Source organism: Zootoca vivipara, chromosome 1 (assembly GCF_963506605.1).
Source record: "Zootoca vivipara chromosome 1, rZooViv1.1, whole genome shotgun sequence".
Taxonomy (NCBI): Eukaryota; Metazoa; Chordata; class Lepidosauria; order Squamata; family Lacertidae; genus Zootoca; species Zootoca vivipara.
The window spans coordinates 73,149,180-73,171,260 of NC_083276.1; the positions used below are offsets into that span (position 1 = coordinate 73,149,180).

General features: G+C 42.7%; 1 protein-coding gene across 1 annotated transcript in view; it reads left to right on the plus strand.

Moving 5' to 3' along the window:
* Nucleotides 1-21,743, plus strand: part of TRPM5 (transient receptor potential cation channel subfamily M member 5) — a 36,568-nt gene extending 14,825 nt beyond the window's left edge. The window contains exons 11-25 of the mRNA XM_035133374.2: nt 525-875; nt 3,565-3,696; nt 5,168-5,291; nt 9,031-9,176; nt 9,525-9,637; nt 11,518-11,613; nt 13,630-13,888; nt 14,280-14,398; nt 14,487-14,619; nt 15,196-15,370; nt 16,428-16,596; nt 18,436-18,614; nt 19,241-19,373; nt 20,738-20,810; nt 21,571-21,743. Coding sequence (XP_034989265.2) covers nt 525-875; nt 3,565-3,696; nt 5,168-5,291; nt 9,031-9,176; nt 9,525-9,637; nt 11,518-11,613; nt 13,630-13,888; nt 14,280-14,398; nt 14,487-14,619; nt 15,196-15,370; nt 16,428-16,596; nt 18,436-18,614; nt 19,241-19,373; nt 20,738-20,810; nt 21,571-21,669 — 2,301 coding nt within the window. The 3' untranslated portion in view covers nt 21,670-21,743. The remainder of the gene's footprint in view (nt 1-524; nt 876-3,564; nt 3,697-5,167; nt 5,292-9,030; nt 9,177-9,524; nt 9,638-11,517; nt 11,614-13,629; nt 13,889-14,279; nt 14,399-14,486; nt 14,620-15,195; nt 15,371-16,427; nt 16,597-18,435; nt 18,615-19,240; nt 19,374-20,737; nt 20,811-21,570) is intronic.
* The last annotated feature ends 338 nt before the right edge of the window (nt 21,744-22,081 follow it).

A 22,081-nucleotide genomic window follows, 5' to 3' on the forward strand; every position in this document is an offset into this window, starting at 1 on the left:
TATCCTAAGCCAGGCATCCCCAAACTTCGGCCCTCCAGATGTTTTGAGACTACATTTCCCATTATCCCTGACCACTAGTCCTGTTAGCTAGGGATCATGGGAGTTGTAGGCCAAAACATCTGGAGGACCGCAGTTTGGGGATGCCTGTCCTAAGCATATTGATTGTTTCTATTCTTAGCCATGTAAAGGCTATCTCAGGGTGCAATGCAAGTCAACTCACTTAACCTGATGAATGAACAGTCATAAGTTAGTACAGTACATTATCTGCATATTGCTCCATTGTTGCAAAATTGTTGTATGGTAAACTGGTCCAGCCCAGAAGCTATTTAACAGGGTTTGTATGTTTTCTGTGGCAGATTGAAATGTGCCAAGATGTAAGGTTTTCTTTACCTTGTTTTTGTCTGTCTGGTCCAACGGCCCTCCTTGCTCAGGTTTGCATGTGGCAGGAATGTCACAATTCCTAACGCCAATATCAACAACTGCAATCGAATTTCTTTTCCCCTTTGCATTTCTTGTAAATTCAGTCATGTGACCTAGAGGAAGTGATGACGGATGCCCTGGTAAATGACAAGCCCGAATTTGTCAAGTTGTTCATTGATAATGGGGCCAACATGTATGACTTCCTGACATACAGCCGTCTTCAGAGACTCTACTGTACCATCTCGCCAAAGTGTCTCCTCTATTCGCTTCTGCTTAAAAAACACGAGGAAAGCAGACTCACCTTGGCAGGGATGAGTGGTCAACAACACAAGGAAGCAATTGACACTTGCCCACTCTTCACACTTCATGAGGTTTCCAGGGTGCTGAAGGACTTTCTTCATGATGCATGCAGAGGTTTCTACCAAGACCCTAAATTTGGAAGCAAGAAGAAAGCTGTAAGTTTCTCAAAAACAGAGGGAGTGTTGAACACAAGGCAAGGCCCTTTGGGGCCCAGTATATAACCACTGGCACACCACCCAATTCCATTATTCTCAGGTCCAAGAAGCCGCAGATAAGCTGCTGTGCTCACAAGTCAAATCACTGGTGAAATGGCCTGAATGTGTCATTGAAATCTCCTCATGTCCTTGAGCAGGCATCCCCAAACTCGGCCCTCCAGATGTTTTGGGACTACAACTCCCATGATCCCTAGCTAACAGGACCAGTGGTCAGGGATGATGGGAATTATAGTCCAAAACATCTGGAGGGCCGAAGTTTGGGGATGCCTGTCCTTGAGGCAAGTTTGCAGTAAGCCAATATGCCTTTCACCTGTAAAATGAGGGAGGCACCAGAAACTTGGACAATGTCCACTTTCACAATTTTCTTCCTTCTAGGGCTGGGAAGGTCAACCTGTGGCCCTCAAAAAAGGTGGTTCACATCTTCCCTGACCATTGGCCATGCTGTCCTGGGCTGATGGGGATTGGAGTCCACCTGGAGGGGCACAGGTTCCCCATCCCTGGTCTAGAGTTTGCAGTATTCCCCACCAGATAGCAACTCCAATGTTATTGTTTTTGCCTGGATTGCGGTTGCCTGGCTGTCATGGATAACTATTGGATATTTTTATGTCATGCTATTAGTGATAATGAAAATTCCACATCACCATTTTTTAATAAAATGGTGTAGCAAACTGCAGAATAGCTATCTTACACCTTGAGATATCTTACCTCTTCAATGTATTGATAAAATATCACACTGTGACTTGGCTTAGAGTATTGGCCAAAGGACAAAAATGCAATCAGAATGCTCCTGTTTGACCATATTGAAAGATACATCTTGGGGTAGTGAGGGTATAAAATCCAAAATCAGGAATCAGATACTGATGTGGTGCTTTCATTGGGAAATGCAAGCATCAAAATGCTTACTTTTCTCTCTCTCTCTCAGCATAAAGGAAGCAGTAAAGGGGTTGAACAGTTGAGCTCTGATTTATGTACTAGCCTTTGCATGCTAGACCTTGAGATGGGTTGCTTGAATTTTAATGAACCACCATTAATTAGTGTCTGCTGAAAAGTGTGCTCTTGTTGCCAAAACCAAATAAAAATCTGATATAACAGAAAGCTGGGTCATATGGCTAATTGCAACTTCTTTGCACAATGTCTTTCAGACAGGATGTTCTCATACCTATTCATTTGTTTCCAGGACACAGTGCGCCTTTAATTCATTAGTGACAGTGAATAAATTATCTCAGGGTACTGCCAAAAAATAAAATAAAATCCAAGAGGCTTATTTAAGGGAGCTGGGAGCTCTTTGGCTTTGTGTTCAGCACAGACAGAGGTGCCATTTGGGGGCTTGCAACTGGTACAGATATAAGTGCTATGCAGTGGTTTCACCTGGACAATTGGGGAGCATAAAATTTGCCTGAAAACTCAGAGATGCATTATCTTTCTAAAATGATGCAAAACATATTGATAGAGGTTGCCTATATGTTTCCAAATGTTCTTTAACTCAAAGAGCATCATTAGTTTTAAAGGAAATGTCCCCTATCCTACATTACAGTGCATGGAACAGGGGATGCAGTTCCAGTTATTCAGACTGGTACATCTGGTACATCACAATTAATCAGGTCCTCTCTGCAAGAGAGGGCACGCGTTGCGGTGGGTTTCGGCAATCAGACCTAGGTGTTGGGGCGGGGACAATTGGAGCAGCCACAACACCCTATTGGTGGTCCCTCTGACGGGGAGCGATTGGGCTAAGGGCATGCCAGTCAAAGGTCAGAGGGACCACTATTTAACTGCTGCACATGACCTTAGAGATCTTCTTTTCGGGTCACAGTGCACCAGAACACCCAGCCACCTCTCCCTAATTTAAGGCTTGCGCTTGACCTTGCTATGCTGTCGTGTGCCGCCTGCTTTGGGGCAGGGGCACAGCAGGAATTTCCCCCATTTGGCTGATTGGCTGGTGCCACTTGGGTTTCGCCTTCCCCGTAGCAAATCGTCACAACTTGCAAGGTTGGTGGATAAGGTCTGGTTCATGCTGATAGGGATGGCAGGATTCCTAGCCAACCCTATCCACAGGTATTCCTGTAAAAGGAATCCTAGAACTCATTGGCTGGTCTTCCCCAAGCTGGGTTGTGCCCTGATCCAGAGTTCAGGACACATTTGGGGGAACCAGGGCCGGGCGCTAGTCATGGCTCTCGTCCCAGATGTTGACCTGGCTGACTCATGGTGTCGCCCAGAGTCAGTGCTACCCTAGGTAGCTTTGGGAACCAGAGCCTAATGCAACCACTCACTTGATTTGTAATCAATAAAGTGGTGGCCTAAATTCTGCCAAAAACCAAACCTAAAATTTGAGTCGTGTCTGAATTTATTTCTAGGCCGGGTTAAAGAGTCTCCACACACAAATAGATGGTGGCAGTTCAGTGTGCTGTACATCCTTCTAAGCCTGCTTTGATGTCCTCTGTAGCTAAATGCTGTGACATGGAGAAGATCCTTGTGAAGGGTTGCTCAAGAGCAGGAGGTCTCTCCTACTTTGGAAAATTGTTTTGATTATTTAATGATTGGGATCATAATGCTTGCCTGCAAATAGAAAGATCCACATAGGGAAGTTCCAGATAAACAAGATTGTATTATAACAAGTTATTTGCTCGTTTAGGATAAGATAAGTGCAAAAAGGGTACCGAGCCCTTTGGATATGAATCAGAAAAGCGAAAATCCTTGGAGAGATTTATTCTTATGGGCAGTACTTCAAAACCGGCACAAGATGGCGTACTACTTCTGGGCGATGGTAAGCTTCATAGTGCAGCGCTACAGATTTCAAATGCTTATTTTACCTACTTACCTGTCATTTTATCTGAGGGGCAAATAGAAGCTACTGGTGGGGAGAGGGAATTTAGATACCTCCCCTTCAGCAATCCAAAATGGACTCTTTACTACAGAAGCTATCGTTATTGCTTTGTTTATTTATTTCCTGCCTTTTATGATACATTTTTGTGAGCAGGCTGCAACACCCAAAAGCAATAATAAAAACAACAACAGCCTGCAAGAGCAATTTAAAAAACCACATAATCAGTAAAAGCAATAGCCCTCTTCAGGACATACTGCTATCACACTGCTCAACACTGGAGAGAGAAGTGGGGACACCCCACATAGGACTAGATGGGAGTAATGCAGTGCTTTGAAGAATTCACCTTCAAAAGTTTCTTTTGGGCAGGAAAGCATTCATTGTGAGAAGCCCCCGATACAAATTTGCTTTTCACATCACTTAGAAGGAAAATGAAGCTGAATCAACTAATCAACTAAATTGTTGGGGTGTTTCCCATGTTAGATTTTATTTGTCTTTAAGTGATTTAAACCACTTCTATAACTGCCTGAAAGTTGTCTGTCGTGTGTGTGTGTGTGTGTGTGTGTGTTGGGGGGTGCATTTGCAATTCTAATGTAAAATCTGAATTGGCCAGAAGGCTGCACATTTGCATTATGAGCAAATTTAAGGCAGAAACAAATACAACAAAGCCACTCCCCTCAAAAAATGTTTTTAAGCCTCACTTGTGAGCACATTCCTTTCTTGCAGCATTCCTCCTTCACCTGCCATGTTTCTCATTGTCTCTCATGAACTCTTCTCCCATTGACCTTCTCTGCATTCTCATATTCATTCATATCACACTGTGTACAATGCAAAAAGCCCTTATCCTGTTTGTTCCAATGTTAAAAGGATGTGCCTTGGCCCACAGCCTCTCTGGGACTTCAAGGCTAGCCAGAAATTTAGGCCCAATCTGCTAGACCAGAATAGCACTAATTGTTAAAAATGTTCATTTCAAGAGGAAAACATTTTGAGCTGCTTATTATGCTTCCTTGGGAAAGCTTTTTGCCTTTTCAGCAAGCACCATTTTCATTATTTAATGCAGTGGGATCTAATTGGGGGCGGGGGAGTTTATGTGATCATAAGTATCTGGGTCTTAAAGATGCTTTGGGTTTTTTGCTGTAACAGATTAAAAGGATTGCCCTTCCAGAAGTATTCACAATGCAATTGTAGTAACATCATCATGATCATTTTATTATTTATACCCTGCCCATCCGGCTGGGTTTCCCTAGCGGCCTAGCCACTGTTGCAATGGCGCTTACTGCTCAGTATAGAGTAGTAGACCAAGTCATTGGGAAATGTGAAATAAGCAGGGCAGGCAGAGTCTCAAGGAGATGCTATTGTTTTTAATCATCTCTTTAAGATTCTGATGTGATTTTACATGGTTTCCCTACCCCAGGGTCAGGAAGGTGTAGCTGCAGCCCTGGCAGCTTGCAAAATTCTCCGAGAGATGTCCCACCTGGAGAAAGAAGCTGAAGTAGTCCGCAAAATGAAAGAGGCAAAATATGAGCAGCTTGCTGTGGGTAAGCATATACAGTGTCGACCATTTAATATTTGTCTGGACAAACCGACCAAATGTATTTTTACAAGTACCGTATTACCCTTGTTCAGGCACCCCCAAACTTCGGCCCTCCAGATGTTTTGGACTACAATTCCCATCTTCCCTGACCACTGGCCCTGTTAGCTAGGGATCATGGGAGTTGTAGGCCAAAACATCTGGAGGGCCGCAGTTTGGGGATGCCTGCCCTTGTTCCACGTTTGCAAGGAATCACTCGTTCATTGTGGCAGCTTTAAAAGTTTAGTGCAGATGATTTCAGGGTGATTCCACCCACTTTTAACTATCCAAACTGCTTGAACCTCTGCAAAGTACTGACAGTCTGGAGGTGACCTAACAGCATCAAATGGCAATTTGAGTGTTTGCCTTCCTGTAATGGGTATCTAAACAGGGGAGATAAAGACTCTGCAATGGAGCAGGACAAATGTCATCTCTCAAAGTAATTAAAACTCTGAGCAAGATACAAAGGTGGCATGCTTCGATGAGAAGTCACTGGATCATAGCTCTACCAGTCAGACAAGCCACTCCCCATTAATATCAGGGCACAAGTTTTTGGCTTTCATGGGCTAGTTGATATCCCCTTCTGGGTAGGGATTGCAAAATGACTGCTAGCCCTAGTAACACCTGGGATTGATTATTGTGATGGACTGTGCATAGGGTTATTGTAAAAAACTTCAGCTAGTTCAAAATGTAGCATTTTGCCTACTGATGGACAAGCAGCACTGGGAACATCTCTTGCCACTTCTAAAAGAGCTTAATTATCATAGTCTCATTGCTGAGCAACAACAGGCAGATCTTAGTGGATTGGGAGGCCAGCCAACCAGAAGAGTCTGTGAGGTGTACTTGCCTGGAGGCAGAGACAGCGTTCAAAGTCCTAGGGTCAGGTGAACAGCAATCCATGTGGTCAGACGGTCCAGGGATCAGTGAATCCAATGATCATGAGGTCAAGGGTCAAGACAAGCAGGAAGCAGCAAGGTAGGGCCAGGAACTACAAGCGTTACCAGCAACTGACTGCTGCTGGAAGTTCTGCTTAAGAAGGCTGAATCCAGCTGGCTCTCATCATCGCCTTCTCCTCTGAGTCCTTGAAGGCTGATCAGTTGCAGGTGGAATCACTTTGCCTTCTCCCCCTTCAAGCTGCTGTTCAGCAGGCAAAGCTGGCTCCTGGCCTATGACATTAATTGCTATCTGTAAATTTCCAGATATAATCCAAAGTGCTGGTCCTAGTCTATAATGACCTACTGTATATAGCTTGGCGCCAAGGTACCTAAAGGTTCCTTCCAGCTGAACCTGTCTGGACTGTCATATTATCCAAGGTGGCACTCCTCCAAGTGCCCCTGCCTGAGATTAGGCAGGTGGTGACTGGAGATGATGAAATGTATCAGTTGTCCCACTTGGGATGGAAACCACCTTATGCCAGAACAAGCTATTTGTGCATCTAGTCCTCTGGCCCTCTAGATCAGGCATCCCCTAACTTCGGCCCTCCAGATGTTTTGGACTACAATTCCCATCATCCCTGGCCACTAGTCCTGTTAGCTAGGGATCATGGGAGTTGTAGGCTAAAACATCTGGAGGGCCGCAGTTTGGGGATGCCTGCTGTAGATGTTATTCTTGAGGTCCAGATCCCATCAGCCCCAGCCAGCTTGGCCAGTGGTCAGGAATGATGGGAGTTGTAGTCCAACAACATGATCATTCTGGGTAGCTCAGTTGGTAGAGCATGAGGCTTAATTTCAGAGTTGTGAGTTCAAGCCCCATGTTGGGCAAAAAAACACCTGCATTGCAGGGAGTTGGACTAGATGACCCTTGTGGTCCCTTCCAACTCTACAATTCAATGATTTGATAATTCTATGAACTCCTAGACAGCCACAGGTTTCCCTTCCCTGACACAGTCCAGAGCTATTTACTCTCTTCCAATGGCTCTCCAGCGGGTGGCACTGTGGGTTAAATCACTGAGCCTAGAGCTTGCCGATCAGAAGGTCAGCGGTTCGAATCCCCGCAACGGGCTGAGCTCCTGTTGCTTGATCCCAGCTCCTGCCAACCTAGCAGTTCAAAAGCACATCAATGTGCAAGTAGATAAATAGGTACCGCTACAGCAGGAAGGTAAACGGCGTTTCCATGTGCTGCTCTGGTTCGCCAGAAGCGGCTTTGTCATGCTGGCCACATGACCTGGAAGCTGTACGCCGGCTCCCTCGGCCAATAACTTGAGATGAGCACCACAACCCCAGAGTTGTTCACGACTGGACCTGATGGTCAGGGGCCCCTTTATGGCTCTCCAGGGTCTTTCCCATCTTCTCCTATGTGATCTTCTTAATGGAATATGCCAAGGGTTGAGTATGATATCATCTGCATGCCAGGCATTTGTTCTAATACTGAGCTATTGCCCCCCCCATTATGTGCATGCACCACATGTGTGCTACAGACATTGGCTGACATTTTAGACCTTTCCAGCTTTTGGAGCAGGAGGCAGGGTAGCTGCCCATCTGTTCTCTGCCACCTCTGGCCTAGTCACTGCTGCTTCCTGTGCATTCTTTCAGCCCCTCACAAAAACGAAACCCCTCTCACAAGATGTGCATTATTTCCTGCTATTGTTCAGAGTGGAATGTAGGTACTTTGAGAACTTCCTTTTTAAAATAAAGCAAGAAACATAGAAGTGTGCAAAAGTGAAAAAAAATGGGTGGGGGGAGGCGTCCAGACAAATTTCATACTTCAAAGAACTAGCCAGGTTTAAGATGTTGTTCGTCATTGCATTGAATGCAGTACCAAAGAGCACAGTCTTTAACATTTTAGGGTTTTGCTGTGAGTGCTTCTTTCAGTTTAGCATTCGGGATTCACGTTCATTGAAATAAAAATATCATCTCCATCTCCCCACCCTGTTCCACCCACCTTCCCACCCTGGGAGATCCTCTCTACCCTGCCCCTCACACAGGGCCCTTCATTTTCTGTCCATCACTTCCCTTTGTTTATCTTCATTAACACAAGTTAGGAAACTCTTTCTCCCCCTCCACTCCAGGGATTCCTTTCATATAGGTTCCCTGCCTTATGGAATCCTATCTCAACCCCCTGAAGACGACCACTGGAGGCTACTTGGCCCCCAGACTTTCTTTACCAACAGTTACTACTTCTCTTCCTCCACTTCTGCGTTACAGCTTCCCACTCACTTTCCCCTGTCACTGTCCTCCATCCCCTTATTTCCTTCCTCCCAGCCTCTTCCTTTTGCAGCCTCTGCACTCTTCCTTGTCCTCAAAGCCATCCCCTCTATCTGCTTTCTCTCTCAGTCTGGGACTCTTCCAGGAAATGCCGCCAGCTGCCTTTTTATTCTTCAGCCGTGTGCATTCCTCTGCTCTGACTGTGTTTTCTGGGAGGACGATGCCTCCTTCAGATAGGCTAATAACAGTAACCCATGCTGTTTGGCTATCATGCTGTTTTTCGTGTTTCATTTTTGCCAGTAATTGCCAATATGGAAACAGCCAATCTTAGGGGGGGCGGTCTGTGGAGGGGGTGGGTCATAAAGTATCAAACACCATCACGTTCCAAATGCATCTCTGCAGTTAAAGCAGAACTGAAAGACAAACGCATATAAGGATTCTCTCGTTTTTTCTGTATAAACATCTCCAGAACTTAAAACGCATACATATGAATATGTCTAGCTTTCTCTATGTATCATTCTCTTTTCTTGCACCTGCACACCTATCCCCCCCCCCCCCCGGTAGAATTGTTCAGTGAATGCTACCACAATAGTGAAGACCGAGCTTTTGCTTTGTTGGTGAGGAGGAACCGTTACTGGAGCAAAACGACTTGTCTCCACTTGGCTACAGAAGCAGATACCAAATCTTTCTTTGCTCACGATGGGGTGCAGGTGAGTAAAATCCAAGGGTGGTCCTCTTCTAAGGATTTTACCAATGCCTATTCAAAGTTGGGAACAAGAGAGTGAGAAGAATATCCTCCCCCGAGTCAATGAAACCATTGAAAGTTAAGCGTGGCCCAAGAAAATTGTCTAATTTAAGGGGGTCATTGGAATTCTGGTTTTTGTTCTGGTATTATGTTCATTAAGGGGTGGGGAACCTGTTGCTCTTCAGATGTTGTTGGACCCCTGACCACTTGCCTTGCTGGCTGGGGCTGATTGGAGTTTTAGTCCAACGATATCTGGGTAGTGGTATTTACTTGTATCGTGTCAACGCTGCATCATTTTGTCCCTAAATTCCAGGCTTTTCTAACAAAAATTTGGTGGGGAGATATGTCAACATCCACCCCAATCCTGAAGCTGATCTGTGGATTTGGGTGCCCTTTCCTGATCTATACAAATCTGATATCATTCAGGTAAGAACCATAGGGACCTTTCGCATGGGAAGAAGAGATAGTGGGAAACAGGTTGTAAAGGTAAAGGTAAAGGTACCCCTGACCGTTAGGTCCAGTCACGGACGACTCTGGGGTTGCGCGCTCATCTCGCTTGTTATGTCTGCAGACAGCTTCTGGGTCATGTGGCCAGCATGACTAAGCCGCTTCTGGCGAACCAGAGCAGCACCTGGAAATGCCATTTACCTTCCCACTGGAGCAGTACCTATTTATCTACTTGCACTTTGATGTGCTTTCAAACTGCTGGGTGGGCAGGAGCTGGGACTGAGCAACGGGAGCTCACCCCGTCAAGGGGATTTGAACCGCCAACCTTCTAATCAGCAAGCCCTAGGCAGAAGTTCAGCTAGTGAGGGTTCTCCCAGATAGGGCCTGAATACTGCAAACAGGTCACTCAGGTGTCACAAGCTGGTCACTGGCAGCAGTTTTAAAAAAGAAGTATTGGGTTTTCCACAGAAAGAGTAAACCCGGATTAAACTGGGAGCAGAAGTAGACTGGCATAGTGTAGACACTGTGGAAAACACTGGAAGCACCTTAAATCTCTTCCTTGAATGCAGATGTGATCATGTAGGAAGTTGCAGCAGTTTAATATCTGCATGTCATGCTACTTTTTCAGTCTCTGCCATGGAGAATAAAGGTGGCAACTGTTTTCAAATCCCATCTCTCAGAAGTACAATTATTCTGCCCAAATGGAAGAATGATGGATACTTCGTGCAGATTCTTATGCTATCAGTGTCTGTTTTTCACTCTTAACAGCATACTAGGTGCCAGACCAGACATTATCTCAATTGCTTGTACATTCTCATCTATCAATGTCCATCAGCTCCTGACCTCATCTCTTTCTCTTTTGTAAATATCTAGATTCTAGAACCTATTTCAGTCTGATCCACAAACTCACTTAAACCAAAATGAACACAACATTTATGAGACTAGGCTGGAGTTTAATTGCATTATGAGTAAGGTCTCCCATGTCTCTGCCTCTGAGTAGATTCAGTTTAGTTACCTATGAACTATATCAGAAGTATTTAAATGAAACTAAGGGGACAGGCTTTCCAGTAGGATAATTTTGTGTCTTATTGGAAAGCCAACCTTCCTAAATATTACAGCGTTCAAATCAGAAATTCATACAAAACAGGCAACTGTCACTTCTAAATGTTAGAAAAATACATTGCATTTTATTCATTTCTCCCAGGGATGAGGAAACTGTAGCCCTCCAGATGTTGATGGATCACGACTCTGATTAGTGCCGGGCAGCATGGCCAATGGGGAGGGATGATGGGAGTTGTAGTCCAACAACATATGGAGAGCCACAGAATCCCTGTCCCTTTTTAGCACTTTAAACTCCATCTTACGGGGTGGAGGAGAATCATCTCTATGATAAGTGACAGCCAGAAGATCACAGAAATCCTTCTTTGAGTGCATGTGGAGGGGAACCAAAGGAACACCTAGAGCAGGCTTCCCCAAACTGCGGCCCTCCAGATGTTTTGGCCTACAACTTCCATGATCCCTAGCTAACAGGCCCAGTGGTCAGGGATGATGGGAATTATAGTCCAATACATCTAGAGGGCCGAAGTTTGGGGATGCTTGACCTAGAGAGTGATCCCTACATACACACAGTTGTACAAATATAACCTCTGTAGTGATCTTCAGTTGAATGTGGAGATCAGGAGCAGGTATGGTGCACATGACCCTGCTCTCCCCCCCCCCACATGACCAAAGGACAATTACAAGTGGTTTATGCTACCTTAGTTTATGTATCAAGCTTAGTTCAGCACTGAAAGTCTCCCCTCACCTCTGGAGTGAAAAACTGCTTTCCAATATCTTTCAGTAAATCAATTCCTTTGCAGTGAGGAAACACAATCAGCCCAGGAGCCAGAATCATGTAAAGACCTTGACAGCCCGGATTCTGAAAGGACATTGCTTTTCCCCAAGGAAGTAGATAGGTAAGATTACAATGTAATGTTATTTGGAAGCTTCAAAACAGAGTAAAGAAAGAGAACACTTCTTGGCGATTAAACTTGAGGTCCACAGAGGTGGGTAGGCAAAACCACAAGTTAAGGCTGTGCACGTCTTACCTTTGATTCCTGCTGCTGGTGTCTGAGGCCATGTACACAAGACATTAGCCACAATCCACATGCATCCTGCAGTTTCTTGAGGAATCCTCATCTTTGATTTGTTTCCCTTCACACCAGCTTCCATCTGATTTGAAAACATTGGCCACTGTTAAGATGAGGTGTGTACATTTGAGACATCCATGTTAAGATGAGAGCTTAATTGAATAGGAGTTGGAGCGGGGTGGTGGATGCTGGTGTGAGGAAACAAATCTTGTAATGTGCGCCGCGTGAATAAATCCTTGTCTCCTCTCTGGTGTGTACAGAGAACATGACTTAAAAGATGGGTGGGGTGGGGTGGAGAGAGCAGACAGGGATGGGATGACCATGCACAGTACTTGGCCCTATAAGAACATTATAATAGCTTGAACATTATAAGGATATTTATCAATACTCTAGCAGCAGCTATGCTCCTGCAGCCCTCAACCAAGATTGAGAAATTGCCTTGAGGATCTTAAAATATAAATAAAAAATCCATCCCAGCTGGGCTAACTTTAAGATCTGGAGCCTCAGATTGCAAGCCTGTAAGCCTGAATTGCAGAGTCTCCTTTTTTTAATTGAACTGCGAACTACGCTACAGATATCATCTTCAGCTGAAGAGCAGGGTTTAAAATGCTAGAAATAAAGAATAGTTATGCTCTGCAGAACTGTATGATAACTGATGGGCAGTTTAGTGCAGAACGTAAAAAGCCACTTTCCACAGATATCCAAAATCAACTTGTAATCATTTAGTAGTTGACAGATTATTCCCACTCAAGTGGAGCCATTGTGATGCTGTGTACTGTACTTGAGAGGTGGATCACACAAACTTGTCCCTGAAATAATGTAAAGTTGTTTCTGTATAAGTCTCTCTCAAGGGGGGAAATAGTTTAGTCTATCACTGGAGTCAATGGGAGATGCAGAGTTAATTTCAACAAAGCCAGGATTTCATTTCATTATCTTTCCACAGTTGTATTGAATATTATTCTTACTTTGATGAGACAGAGAATAAATAAACATTACATATTAATTTCCTCTATTGGAGTTTGGAGATGTAGAAGTTTAAAAAACAAAATACAATAGCAGCACATTGTCTGAATAGCTACACTCCAGTAACTAAGGGCGGTAGTCAACTAAGTTTTACTGAAAGTAGGCCCATTGAAATTAATGGCCCTTAGGCATGCTCATTGGGACGTGGGTGGCGCTGTGGTGTAAACCACTGAGCCTTGGGCTTGCTTATTAGAAGGTCGGCGGTTCGAATCCCCGCGACGGGGTGAGCTCCCGTTGTTCGGTCCCAGATCCTGCCAACCTAGCAGTTTGAAAGCACGACAAAGTGTAAGTAGATGAATAGGTACCGCTCCGGCAGGAAGGTAAATGGCATTTCTGTGCACTGCTCTGGTTTCACCAGAAGCGGCTTAGTCATGCTGGCCACATGACCCGGAAAAACTGTCTGAGGGCAAACGTCGGCTCCCTCGGCCAGTAAAGCAAGATGAGCACCGCAACCCCAGAGTCATTCGTGATTGGACTTAACTGTCAGGGGTCCTTTACCTTTATGCATGCTCATTAATTTCAAAGCGTCTACTCTAAGTAAAACTCAGTTGACTACCACCCTTAATGTTTATTGAATAGTTTGGGGAAAGAGAATTTTCAGGATCTCCTTGGAAAGGAAACTGAAGACAATCACAGTTCAATTGTATACATATCTATTCAGAAGTAAGTTCAATTGAATTCTATGGGGCTTAGTACCAGGCAATTGAGCATAGGTCTGCTGCCTTAGTTATCCTGTGAATCTTACAATCCAGCTATAAAATTGCTTTGCAGACCACTGCTCAGAAACAAAACAGTATTTTCTTTCTTTCTTTTTTTCAGGGGAGATGCCCAATTAGAAACGCAAATTGCTTCTGAAAATATAGCATGTGCAACATTTGTGTTTACACGATGGAAAAAATTCTGGACCGCTCCTGTCACAGTATTTATGGGGAATGTTATCATGTACTTTGCCTTCCTCCTTCTGTTTGCCTATGTCCTCTTAGTGGATTTTAAACCACCCCCACCAAAGGGCCCATCCATCCAGGAGATTGTACTTTACTTTTGGGTTTTTACGTTGGTCTTGGAAGAAATCCGACAGGTGGGTAACCTACATTATGGCTCTCAGCTACCCTGCTAGATCTTACAGGTTGAGGCTGGGAATTCACATGTGCAATAGACACATTTGTGCACTACCAAAGTTGTCTTCCCCCTTTACTGGCCACGTTCTATCAGTCAAATTGTTTCTCTCTACCCTTTGCTCAAGCAGCCAGCTTGTGCTACAGCTAAGTCCCCATTAGCCATCAGTGCCCATTAAAGATGTACTGTTAGGTATTAAGAACTATAGAGCCATGAAGTAAAGGTAATTTCACCCAACACAACAACATTCTTGTTGACATTTCTAATTCAAATTACATTTGGAATGCTAAGTTAATGATGGGACATGGAAGTGTGTAACATTATACTAAACAATAAATGCTGTTAACTTACAGAGTTTTTTCACTGATGAAGACATGAATTTAATGAAAAAAATCAAGCTGTATGTAGAAGATAATTGGAACAAGTGTGATATGGTGGCCATCTTTTTCTTCATTGTTGGAGTTACCTGCAGGTTTGTGGTTATGATATACTGGCACTCCATAAGAAAAGTTTATGAAATAGATGTAAGGGAGTCGACTCATTTTCTCTTTCAACCCCAGAATGTTTAATTCAACCTTTCAAGATGGCCGCACGGTACTTGCTATTGATTTTATGGTGTTCACTCTCAGACTGATTCATATTTTTGCCATCCATAAGCAACTGGGCCCAAAGATCATCATTGTGGAGAGAATGGTAAGTACAAGATTTCACATAGACATGAAAACCAATGATGTATAGTTATTTCCTAAAACAAAGGAACAAACCCAGGCCTTCTGGATAGCACTATTTTCATTGGAGAAATGTTGGAGGGTATAGTGAAGTCTGCATGTAGGGCATGTAGTCTTTACCTGAGTGGAATGTAAGTGGTCAAGCAACCATGTGTGTGCGCGTGGACTTGTGATTACAAGGTGGCACGTGAAAGGCACTCTGCACATTCTCAAAGACACATTGAAATCCTGCTGGGGGAGGTTCCCCATGCCTGTAATAGTATTAAAGTACTCTAATGACATGGACTGAATTAAACAGCAAGAAAGAAACCTTGCTCAACTGCTTGGGAACAGTTTGGTATGACTTCCTACCATTTAATTGACATTTCACTGTATCATTATGGCATACATGTAGCACAAAACTGTCCTCCCTACAGGCCTGGGCCTTGGTTCTATAAAGAAATGAGAAGTCCTGTCAAGAAGACAATCTCAGTCCCTTAATTATCCCCTTTGTACATTCCTAATCTATGTCTTGGTTTCAGACTATGTATTCCTTTTACAGATGAAGGATGTTTTCTTCTTCCTTTTTTTCCTGAGTGTATGGCTCATTGCCTATGGCGTGACCACACAAGCCTTGCTCCATCCTGATGACAGTCGAGTGGAATGGATCTTCAGAAGGGTGCTCTACCGCCCCTATCTTCACATATTTGGACAGATTCCGCTGGATGAAATAGACTGTAAGGTTAAGGAATTAAAATACCTATTGTTGCTGTTGTTTTAGACTTGGATAAGATATACCAACCATGGCATCGTTTCTACAATTAGCATTGCCCCAAAGCACTGCTGTACTCTTGCTCCACAAATGTTCCTGAGATCACCATCTGAGGCCCTTCTTTGTGTGCTCCCCTCCACAATAAATCTGGAGGGTGGCAACACAAGAATGGGTCTTTTCTGTACTGGCTCATTTGTGGAATGCTCTCCCCAGGGAGGCTCACCTAGTGCCATCATTACATATCTTTAGGTACCAGGCAAAAACTTTTCATTATAACCAGACCTTTAGCCTTTAACTACATGTGGCCTTTTAGTAGTGGGTGGGATGTTTTTAATATATTTCTTTTCTTCCTTGGTTTTAATGTGGGTTTTTGTTTGTTTGTTTGTAAGCAAAACAAACATGGGCAAAATTTAATAAATATTAATAATAATAATGTTCCCACTAAAGCTGAGCAGTGCTATAGATTTGCCTTTGAGTGCACATCGGCGGGTGGAAAAGTTCCACCTTCTGATTTCTGCAGATTACATTGATGTTCAAGGCCAAGGAGCAGGCCAGGCTATTTTAAACTAATTCTGTTCTCAAACCTAATGCTGCCACATGTCGTGAACTACCCTCTCCTTTTGCTTTAAACTATTTTAATATTGTGTTTTAATGTTGTAACCCACCCTGGGACTTTAGGGTGAAGGACTGATAATTAATAATAGTAAAACTAATAGAGATTTGCATTATATAGATGTGTCATTTCTATCTCTGAATGTGTGTGTGTGTGTGTGTTTGTGTCAACTCTATTTGTAATGCTTGCTCTGCCCTCTTGCTAATCGTTAAGATAATCCAGTGTCCTAATTATGCAACAATGCAGAATCAAGCACACCTCATGGTACTGAAGCCGTGAAATTGCAAAAACAAAAACCAATTCTGCTTATCTGAACAGGAGAAAGAGGGAGAACAGCCTCAGCAATTAACAGGCCTAACAACCAGTAGCTTCCCAAAGTGACAATTGCTTTGTTTTCAATCCACTACAGCATCTCGCATGAACTTTGAAAATTGCACACCGAGTCCAATGGCAAACCTGACGGATAATGCATCTTCGTGCCCAAATGCCTATGCCAACTGGCTTGTCATAGTCCTCTTAGTCATTTTCCTGCTGGTTACAAATGTACTGCTTATGAATCTCTTGATTGCCATGTTCAGGCAAGTATCCCCCCCCCTGCCTGTTATAAAAAGAGGGAGGCGCTGATTAAATGCACGAACAATAACAGCATAGATGTGGACAGTCATTGATGACTGTCTTCATTTTGCACATAACGAGTGCAATCCAGAAAAACACCAGAGCCCCATTGGCATATTAAATGATGTGCTTAATTGCCATTGATTTCATTGGAACTTAGATGCGCCCAACTTTCTCAGCAGGAGAATTGTTAATACAGTCAGTGTGATTCACAAGCCATTTAAAATGGGTTTCAGCTGATTTACTTCAGAATGGGCTGGAAAACGTAATTGCTTTTCCCAACTATAGCCAGAACATGACAAAGAAAGCAATATGTTCATTTCTACTGCAGAATTCAATTAAATATACACAAATTATTTAGAACAGGTGGGAGAGGGGAAGCATTCTCCGCTACGTGCACATAAAGGGTCTACGGTAATACATCAGGGCCCAGTATGGATAAACATCAACACTATTACTCTATAAAGATTTGGTAAGATTTTAATATATCTGAAGACAATGGCTTCAGGTTACCCATGGGGCTTTCCTGCTGAAGGAGGACATTTTCACCAATTCCACATTTCTTCTATGGTCCACCATTTCCCCTCCCTGAAAACCTACTCTGGCGGGTGGGGCACCCTCCAGAACAGCATAGGTGGTAGCTCTGGGGGCTGGAGTGAGAAAACACAACAGGGAGCCCCCACAGGTTCTTGGTCCGCTCCCACGAAGGGAAGAAAACCTTCCATATATGGAAGGGCAAGTCTGGATCCAATCCAAACCTTAAATATTTTAAATTAACACATTTTATAGTTTTAATAAGACTGCACATATTTTGTACCTGTCCATGTGTGTGTACATGGTGGAATAAAAGTCAAAGGCTTTGCCTATTGTGAAGCTGAGTGACATCCAACTGAAAACGAAAGCATTAAATACAGGCTAAAGTAATCTACAGATGCTTTAAATCAGGCATGTCCAACAGGTAGATCGTGATCTACTGGTAGATCCCTGGACGTCTGCGGTAGATCACTGGTAGATCATTGGCTCCCCCCAAAGAAGCTGAACAACTGTGGCTTCCCTAAAAAAAGCTCAACGTTTTACCTTCTCCCTGAAAAAACTCAACAACTTTGACCCGAACCCCCCAAAAATGGGCCTGCCTCCTTCCTAAAAAAAAGCTCAACAACTAACTTTGACCTGAACCCCCAAAGGGGGGTAGATCACTGCCAGTTTTTTTATTCTGTGAGTAGATCACAGTCTCTTGGGAGTTGGCCACCCCTGCTTTAAATGAGTTGCTTCCAACTGTAAATGTAGGTACGCAACACATTTGGAAAGACGCTACTTTAAAAGCCCTTAAATAAGGGTTGTGGAATTATTATTATTTTTAAAAGCCGATTCATGCAACATTGGGAGATAATTCTTTGTTGCTTCCGGCTCCTCCTTATATCCCTGCCCAATTACTGGGATCTTTGGAAGAGTCTCTGTTAATGTTCCATCGTGGCTCAGATGGACTGCTTATATACACCAGAAGCTGTGCATTCAGTATTTTGGAAGCAATTCTGTGGAACTCCTTCCTGGCTAAGATTAGACCAGGCACCTCCTTGCTGAGCTTCACATTCTTGCCAAAAACCTTTCTATTCCAGAATCAGCAGGGTATCATAGGGAAAGTTTTCAGTCTTGGACTAATTTTGTTTGATTTTATCCTACCATACATTTTTGTCATTTTCATGTGCATCGTTAGAAACTTTGGTGAGTAAGCGGTATGTAAATGGCTTAAAGAAACAAACATGAGATTTTATTGATGTGATTCTCCCCCCTCCCTGTTCAAGTTACACTTTTCAGGTTGTTCAGGGAAACGCAGACATCTTCTGGAAATTTCAGCGTTACAACTTGATTGTGGAATACCACGGCCGACCTGCGTTTGCGCCTCCCTTCATCATTATTGACCACATTAAGCTGTTTCTTAGACGGATCTTTAAAAAGACAGAGCACAAAAAGGAGCATCTGGGTAATAATAAGATGTTCAGCACAATCAGAGGGTCCACACATGCATTATGATAAATATGTGCATTGCCTCCATTAAAAACATTACCTTTTCAGCAATGTGAACTGATACAATAGTTCTGTTCGCTTCTGACTAAAGCTACTTTCAAAAAAATCAATTTTGTGCAATTAAATGTTCTTTCTAAATAATTAATGGTGAGTTACTAATATTTTTTAAGGAGGATACAGATTACTGAAGAAGATAGCACTCAGCGTTACGAGACTACAGCTCTGTCTTTAATAATTTAATATTTGTTAGCCTCCTAGAAGTTTGATTTTGACTATTTAAGAATGGGGGAATGGGCATGCTTTTATTTGCAGTTGTCTCATGGATCCATTCTAATAGATGATTGGAGCTATTACCTCTCACAGCTCCAGTCATATCAAGTGTGCATGTGAAGGAGCTCCAGGAGTGAACACAAACCTTTCTGACGTATTCAAGATTTTCTAGCTCATTTTGAATAGCAATAATTTTTTTGCAAGGAAAATCTGATTCACTAGGCTCTGATCTTCCTTTCTTCTATCACACAGGTTGGCATTCCCCAACCCTCATACTTGATCACATTGTGCTGTTTTGTTTCTTTACTATAGAAAGAGATCTGCCAGGAGGTCTAGATCAAAAAATCATAATGTGGGAGATGCTACAAAAAGAAAACTACCTGGCAAATCTGGAAACAAAGAAAAAAGAAAGCAGTGAAGAAAGGCTAAAGAAAATGTCAGACAAGTGGGTATCTACGAATGGAGACTTCCAAATCTCTGTTTTGATGCTAACTGAGGGCCAAACCAGACTTTTGTGTCTGTGTTTATTAAACATGTGAACATTGATTTGGTTATAAAGCTGGGTGGGTGGAGTTTACTTTCTATCAATGCATGGAAAGAGGAACTTAGGGGAGAGAAAAAATGATTCCGTTCACGATAAAGGCAAACCTATCTAATAGTCATTTTCCGTAACAATGCATGAACTGAAACAGAATCATGCTTCAACATCTGCAATTCCCCAAATTTTGCAATGCAATTCTCCAGCCAAGTAATGTGTACAAAGAGGCATATACTAGGGCAAAGTGCCTAAAATGCAGATATTCATGAAAATGAACGTACAAAAAAACATTATATTAGGGGAGATTGCACTGCAAAAAGCATATATTAGGAGAAATTTGCATTATAATGCTGATTAATTTTTACAAGGGCTTAATTTTTTTTTAAAGTGATGTGAAAATGTGGAGAACTGAATGATGAGAAACTGAGAACCCAAAATTGACAAATTCATGCATCTCTAGAGGAAGTGAAAGCCACTCTTGAATGTTCTCCTGAGATTGACTCCAACCCTAGAAGTCCACCCCACTCCATTTAAATTAAAAACAAACAAACAAAACCATTCCTGCTTTTATAAACCAGTCCATGCATATTTAGTCATCATGTGAGTGCCTAGTTTGGTTCTGAGCTAGAAGATAAGCAGTTCCTTCCCTATGTTAAGTGGGTAACCAGAGCATTCCAAATTACTCAGGGCACAATTACTTAGAAAACAGATTTTGCATGGGAACTAAAGGAACACAGCATGCATTCAAGCCATTTGCTGTCCAAATCTCATGACCCTTCTGTAAAGCAGAGATGAAGAGGATGTATTCTGTCACAGAAACACGGATGAGAGCAGATGAAAGCCCACGGAGGAGTTGCAACTTAGCAAGGGTTGTATGGAGATTTGAACTGTATGAACTCCTGTATACATGTGGGATGTATACCAACAACCACAATTTGCACACTTGCTCAAAAATTGGGGAGCAAGGATTGCATGTAGAAAAACAGGGTCAGTATAGGTAGGTGAGAGCCAGTTTGGGGCTGGGGGGAGGGAAGGTAGATTCAATCCCATTTCCCTTTTTATTTACACAATTTAACTGTTATGTTAAAGAAGGACTTTACTCTCAACTTACTTTCACTGGACTGAATCCTTTGCAACAGACACAATGGCCACTGTCCCAGTCGTGTCCTGGAGTCTAATCCATGTTTGATCCAATGAAATGTCTATCTAAACTCTAGTGCCTACCTCTTTTCTCACTGTTTTGATTTCCATCCACCCCCCCATCAAAACAGGGTGAACAATCTTTCAAAGTACTTTAATGGTCTGAAAGACCAAGAGAAACGGCTTAGATCTTTGGAATCACAAGTAAGAATGCTTTTTCTTGTGTTTCAGCTATGCTTTTTGTTCATGCAGGGTATAGCTACAGATTTTTTTTTGCATGGATTTAATTGCACATTTCTTTCCAAAATCTGCTTACAAAGCATTGTATAAACAGGATAATATGCCTCAGCTTATTTGGACAAAATAGAATTGATGTGTTGATTAACTAATATCTGGTCAAGGAATTCCTCATATATGCTAATCTGAATTTGTTAATCTATCTTTAAATGACAAAAATTATAATGATTGCATTTATTTATCTTGACAGATAATGTAGAGATCAGGCACCCTGCCATTCAAACTGGTATTTTTGTCGATCAGACAGTCAAGAGTTCTTCATTTTCCCACTTTAGTGGGGAAACTTTTCAGTCCAGTTTTATCTCTGCCTTCATTTTCAATCTATGGTCTAAAGTTTGGACTCTGAACCTTAGCAAGGATTTCCCTCGCCCTTCACGAGGGGAGGTGCAGATACAGCAAGTTGCCTTCAAAATAATTCATTCAAATGGCACCTAAGACCTAGGTCCATAAGTCATTGGCTGAATGTAGATTAGAGACAAGGTCGTCACCAGCAGCAACACAGCTAAAAATGCAACTGTTAAGCTATGCTTTAGCAGATCAATTGGTGTTTTAAAAATGTGTTCAAATCGCAAGCAGATTTGCCGGATCTCCTTAGAATTACAATGCCAGTGTGTCATTTTAAATGGTAATGGAAGATGTGGTGATACCAAAACAATCTCTTTTGTAGATCTGCTACTGCACAGTTACCCTTTCCTCAATGGCAGACACCTTAAGCAACAGCAGCTTCTTTTGCAACAGACAACCTATGAACTACACACGTGAGTAAGGTGCAGAGAATAATTCTGAAAATAAATAAATAAAAATAAAACAATTTTTAAAAGAGAAGAATCAGCAGTAAAAGGCTAATGTGAGCAGCTAAGTAGAAAAGTCCACGCAATTTATCAAAAAGTGTTCGTTGTTAAAAATTACAGAGATTACTTATTTATAAGTACTATTTCTTCCATTGAACTCAATGTGGTGAGCATGGGGTTCCTTGGCAGTCTCCTGCCCAGGCACTACCCAAACCCAGACTTTCAGCAAGGTTGCTGCATCATGTGCTTTCCAAGTTCCAGGCCTGGTGTGTGTGTGTGTTTCATGGGAATGCTTGAACCCTGTCACGATGCTTAATATTTCCACTGGACTCACAGTTTGAGCACTACAAATCAAAATGCTCAGTTGTAGAGTTTTCCCGCCTATGA